At 40.0% G+C, this 6,000-nt stretch overlaps 1 protein-coding gene across 5 annotated transcripts in view; it reads left to right on the forward strand.

Moving 5' to 3' along the window:
• Positions 1-5,103, forward strand: part of ANKRD28 (ankyrin repeat domain 28) — a 186,373-nt gene extending 181,270 nt beyond the window's left edge. For all 5 annotated transcript variants that reach the window (XM_060149563.1, XM_060149564.1, XM_060149562.1 and 2 more), the window contains one exon: positions 1,800-5,103. In XM_060149563.1, the coding sequence (XP_060005546.1) occupies positions 1,800-2,086 (287 nt within the window). In that variant the 3' untranslated portion in view covers positions 2,087-5,103. The remainder of the gene's footprint in view (positions 1-1,799) is intronic.
• Positions 5,104-6,000: the final 897 nt, after the last annotated feature.

Raw genomic sequence — 6,000 nt, forward strand, 5'->3', positions numbered from 1 at the left:
GAGTCTCTTAGGTCAAGTGGCAAAGGATCTGTGTATCAGGGAGACAGCAACTAGTCTGAAGGGGAGCAAGCCTAGACTAGGAAACAAGTTCACAGTTAGGGGTGGAAGGAGGGGGTGGGCAGAATTAAGGCAGAGACATTGGAGATGAAAGGACGTTGATGTTTCTAGAGCCCTTTTTTTTTTTTTTTTTTTGCGGTACGCGGGCCTCTCACTGTTGTGGCCTCTCCCGTTGCGGAGCACAGGCTCCGGATGCGCAGGCTCAGCGGCCATGGCTCACGGGCCCAGCCGCTCCGCGGCATGTGGGATCCTCCCGGACCGGGGCACGAACCCGTGTCCCCTGCATCGGCAGGCGGACTCTCAACCACTGCACCACCAGGGAAGCCCTCTGGAGCCCTTTTGATGGAACCCGGGGAGGGAAGAAGTCGCCTGCAGCCTGGCATGGGGTGATGTGGCGGGGGAAGTGCCATTGTTTAAGATGAGAATGTAGGAGGAAGAGCTGGGTTCAGTTAGGGACATGAGAAAAGTTCACTGGAAACTCCAAGTGGGTAACTGGATGTAGATATATGGATCTGGAGCCCAAAGTCAGCAAGATCTAGGTTGGACATAGAGATTTGGGAATCATTAGTAAAATGTAGTCATGAAATCCATAGAAGTGAGTGGTAGCACCCACTAAGATAAGTGCAGACTCTCCTAGCTATAAAAGAAACTTTCATTATCAGTAAATTACATTTCTGGAAATACAGCAACTATATAGATTAAAATCAGGAGCCTAAATCGCTAACTTGTATAAGATATTTGGTCACATTGTGAGGCTCTAAATCAATAGCCAATAGGCAATCTTTGTTGATCATTTTCAAGGTTTTATATAGCTTTTCCTTATAAAGAGATGGAAGGGATAGTATAACAGATGATAATGAAGGTCGCCTGTGACCTGATGTCTTCTGACATACTTTGCAATGTGAAATAGTAATCACGGTCCAAAGTTGGCAAGTCATAGTAAGTACCCATCTTATTTTACAGTCAGTTCTAACCTTCACATTAATGATCCAGTTATAAATTGCTCCAGTAACAACAGAGGTTGATGATTAAATTAGGCTCTATGTTCTTACCATCTTCTCTCCCTACCCAACCAAGTGTTTCCTTACTTTGTTGTATTGATACTCTGTGGTGCCTTAGGGCTAAAGTCAGTCTTCTGCTAAAGAAGGGAACATATACAAAGGAAACATTTGTTTTGACTTAGGAGCTTTAAACCTGTTTAGTTTATCTGTTTTTCTTCAGTGGACTGTGACCCTAAAAGAAAAGTTAATTGATGGCCATGTGTCTTTCATTGAACAAGCATCTTTTGAGCACCTGCTCAGAGCCTCATTCATGAATCTGTGCACATTTAGGCTTCTCAGCATGTAAGCACTTACAGAACGACAAATTAACAGTAAGACTCTCCCACCATTCTGAACAAAGATTGGTCAGTCTGTTTTTTTTCCCCTTATTCTAGTCTGATATTGTCTGTGAATCTGGATGGATAGAGATAAGTTGTGAGATAGTGGAGGAATCATCCATCCTGGGCCTCAGTTTCCTCTGCTATAATGTAGTCTGTTAGGTCTCCTCCCACCCTAGATTTCTATGACGTTCCTCTTTCTCTACTTATTGGAAAGTTCTGAGTCATTCCAGTAAAACCAATTTACTATATAAGCTAGGTAATTTAAAGTATGTGTAAAGTTGAAGGCCTTTAGGCTTATTTCCTTATGTTAGTGAAAAGAGTCTTAGGATGAATAATTTTTAAATTTTATCTTTAATTCTAGGCTATACCCCAGCTTTGGCCTGTGCTCCCAACAAGGACGTGGCTGATTGCCTCGCTCTCATTTTGGCCACCATGATGCCTGTCTCATCAAGTAGCCCTTTATCATCTCTGACATTCAATGCCATTAACCGTTATACAAACACCTCAAAAACAGTGAGCTTCGAAGCCTTGCCCATCATGAGGAATGAACCCAGCTCCTACTGCAGCTTCAACAACGTCAGCGGGGAGCAGGAGTACTTATACACCGATGTGGACGAGCTCAATGACTCCGATTCGGAGACCTACTGACCGGCTGAGCCAGAGGTCCAGGGGGGAGTTCTGGCACTGACGCTTCAAACTGTGCTTTTCAGGAAAAAGGCACTTTCTCATCCACGTACAGATTCAGCCTAAGAGGAAAGATGACAGAGTGGGCGAATAGGAGAAATGCGGTAACATTAGGAAGAGAGTTTTAAAGGCAAGTTTTGCAAAAGGAACTTCTAGAATCTTGAAATAGACTTGACCAGAGGAAAACACTTTGATGGCACATTGCTTTGTGGAATTATGTAATTTGGTTTTGCAGTGCCAGGAATTACTTGGGACACTGTGTACCCTAATCTGCTCACACAAGCAACACTATGGTGAAAGAAGAGATAAAGACACTAGATTTCAGTTTTATCAGTAAAACTACAACTAAATTTAAGGGCAATAAAAGTTTGGTACAGTAGGCATGATGTGCACAGCAAATTGCCAAAGGACCAAATAACTCAAAGGGTTGTAATAGAATGCCACTTTGCGGAAGCTGGAGCGGGTGAAATGAGACATTATCTAAACCAAACTTTAATATTTCTGAAAATGAAGCTGAGATTTGGTTTTAAATGTTGATTTTTTTTAAGAAAACATCTGAAAGCCTTCTAATACTGTATTAAACCATGAGAGAAAGCAGATGTATTTTTACATTTTTTTTTCTTTTACATAAAAATTTTAAAATTCCAACTTTTATAATATTAGAATTGAAAACCAGCTGATTGGGTGCAGTCAGGGTGAAAATATTTGTGATGTAGACATGATGTAGATTGGGGTCGGGCTATTGTTGCCCAGTTATGAATGGTTTAGGTTTAAAATTGAACTATTTTTGTTTGAAAATGTAAAGAGTTTCCTAGAAGAAGGAAATTTCATGAAATCAGAAAGTATATGATTTTCACCCTATTGCAGCCAAGTGGTCCTGGGGAGTGGAGTTTTCAATCTCACTACTTTGGATGGTACACCTTCATCGCCTGTGTCACCCTTGTGCCTCCACAGTGGATTGGGGGATTTTTGTTGTCATTGTTTAGTGAAGAATCAAAAAGAGAAACTCCCTTGTTATTCATAAGTTAATGCCATCAGGTTTGGAAGGCATTTCTATATTGGGCAAGGTTTAAAATACTAAAGCCTTTAGGTCTTATTGACATTTAAAGTAGGGTGTTTATAACATGCTACTGTTTAGGGAAGGAAGCAATTGCCTGCCGAATTGGAAGACTGCCTTTTAAGTAACAAAAAGAGGGGGGAGAGGCTGATGTTGAGGCTTTTAAATAACAATTTATATGGGTCTGCTTTTACTGTAACTGTCACTTTCCCAGTGAAAATGATTTCGCATATGTAGGGGGTCTTCCAGGTCTGGGTAGAGTTCCATAAATTTTCACAAAATGATACCCAATTTCATTTTATTCTTTTTGTATTGTGAAACTGGAAACTTTATGACATTGTAAATTATCAGCTGGTTTTTCTGAATATAAAGTGTGAAAACACAGAACAGTATTTTGATCTATTTGATAATTTTGTGGGTTTTTGAAGAATTAATGAGCATGTAAATAGAAATAGTGACTGCTTGAATACTGTATTTACTTGCACTCTTTCAGTACATCAAGATTCCTGTATATTTTAGAGTATAATAAAACACAGATGTGAGTTGTATTTAATAATGTATTTGTATCTGTGCATATTACCTAAAAATCTATAAAGTTTCTAGGGCATTGACTACTAGATTTTAAGCATTTTTTTCTAAAGTATTTACAGAAACTATAAATGTAATCATCCATCTTTTCTTTATAATATAAAGAAGTCATAATGGACCCTTCCTAATTATTAGTGGTAGGAAGGTGAATATGCATTTTAAAGACAGCAGACTACATTTTCTATTGTACCTTTTGAAAAAAAGAAAAAAACTCAAGAGGATTCTAAAAGTATACATATGTGTGCTTTCTCTTTCCTTTTAGGAATTCTCTTCTGAATTCCCTGAGGGAATTTTCTAGAATCTCAGAATTGAAAGAGACCTGAGGTTCATCCAGTCTAACCTCTTAACAAATACAGGAGTCTCTTCTACAAGGGTGATCTTTCCACCTTGAATACTTCCAGTGACTCTACCTCACCAAGCAGTCCATTCAGTTGTTGAGCAGCTCTGTTAGAAAGGTCTTCCTTAGGTGGAGCTGAAGCCTCCTTCCCTCCTGGGAACTTCTGTCCTTGGGCCCTGGTCTGTCCTCCAAGAGAAGGCTGAGAACCTCGGCAGGATGTCTTACGCCCTCTGCCGTGTCTTCTCTTTTGCAGGCTATTTGACTTGTCTGCTGAAGTGATTTCCAGAAGGACTCATTAGACACACTGTTAGATTTACCGCCTCTAATGAAACCCAAGGTGTAGCTATAAAGTAACAAGCTGTTTTTAATTTATCCTCACACATACCGGAATTTAGATCTTGCATCATTTTATGTAAATGATGCCATGACTGGAAATACTGGTGAGGTGGGTCTTCCGAATCACTTGCCCACTAGGAAAGCTATTCCATTGCTCTGTGATCCCATTTTGTGATAGTCTATCCCCCAGCTTGATCGACCACTTCCTTTGGTTGGCACCTGATGAGGGGAAATCCCAAAGTACTGTCCCGAACAGTATTTTAATGGCACTAGTATCGTTGGGGGAAGCACGCGGACTGCTTGAATGAAGGGACACAGCGCCAGTGAGTTCCTTTATAGTTACACCTTGTATGTCAGAGGCATTCAGGCCCTGTTCTGTAGTAGTTTTTATACCTGCACAGAATAGAAAAGCCTGTTTGCTTTTTTAACTTCTGCATGAAAGATGACATCTGAAGTATCTGCTATGTATTATAATACCAGCTTCTGTTGTAGAACTACTTTTAGGGCAGTGGTGGTAATAGCAAATGATCTCCTTTAATAAGACACACAACTCAAAACAGTGCCATTTAGTTCAGGATATCTCTAAGTGTAGCTGTCGGTTTGGGGTTTAATTTGGCTTATATTGGACCTTTTAAATGAAATAAAGTTTTTTAATGCAATAAACCAAGTGTCTTTCATGTACAAACTTCTTTTCCCTTAAAATATCTGATTAGTGTTCAGTTGTAACTGGTTTTTACCTTTCCTTAGAAACTTACTGAATTTTCGATAAAGCTGTTTTACAATTTAGATGAACCTTTCTAAATGGGCTTTTCAAATACAGTTATTCAACAAATACTTACTGCTTGCCCGCTATATACTTGGGGATGGGAATGGGCAGAAAGTGAGCCTAGAAATTGGGATCTTGTCCTCTCGGAGCTCACAATTTCATCATGGAAAGGTACGTACCTAAAAGTGGAAAGTGTGAAAGTGTAATTGAGGTAGAGATGAACTGCTAACTATGGAAGGTCAGTGAACAACAAGTTCACTCTGGGAAGGGTGATCAGAACAGGCTTCTTGGAAGAGGTGGCGTTTAGGTTGGACATCGAGGAACAAATATGATTTGAGCAGGTGGAGAAGGGGCAAATGATATCTTGGATGAAAAGAACAAAATCAGCAGTTCTTAAAATGGTTGGTGGAGGGGAGGTGGATGGAATAGACATCAGCACTTAGCATTCCCGAGGTAAAAAATAGCTTATTATAAACATGTACAGAGATTAGCTAGAAGTGAGAACAAGGAGATATAAATAGGTAATTGGAGGAGCAGGTCAAGAAGATGTTAATAACTTTTCCAAATCATCTTATGTTGATGATAACAACAGAAGGTGCATTTACGGTGTTTGTCATGTACCAGGCAAGGTTGTAAGTACTTGAAATCCATATCTTAATCCACACAACTGTCCTATGAGGTGGGTCCTATTCATAGCACCATTTAACAGGTGAGGAATAAGGCAAAGAGGTGAAGTGACTTTTGCCCAAGCTTGTTTGGCCAGTAAATCATGAAGCCTAGATTCACCTCCAGGC

The sequence above is a fragment of the Lagenorhynchus albirostris genome, chromosome 5, assembly GCF_949774975.1.
Source record: "Lagenorhynchus albirostris chromosome 5, mLagAlb1.1, whole genome shotgun sequence".
NCBI classification, from domain to species: Eukaryota; Metazoa; Chordata; class Mammalia; order Artiodactyla; family Delphinidae; genus Lagenorhynchus; species Lagenorhynchus albirostris.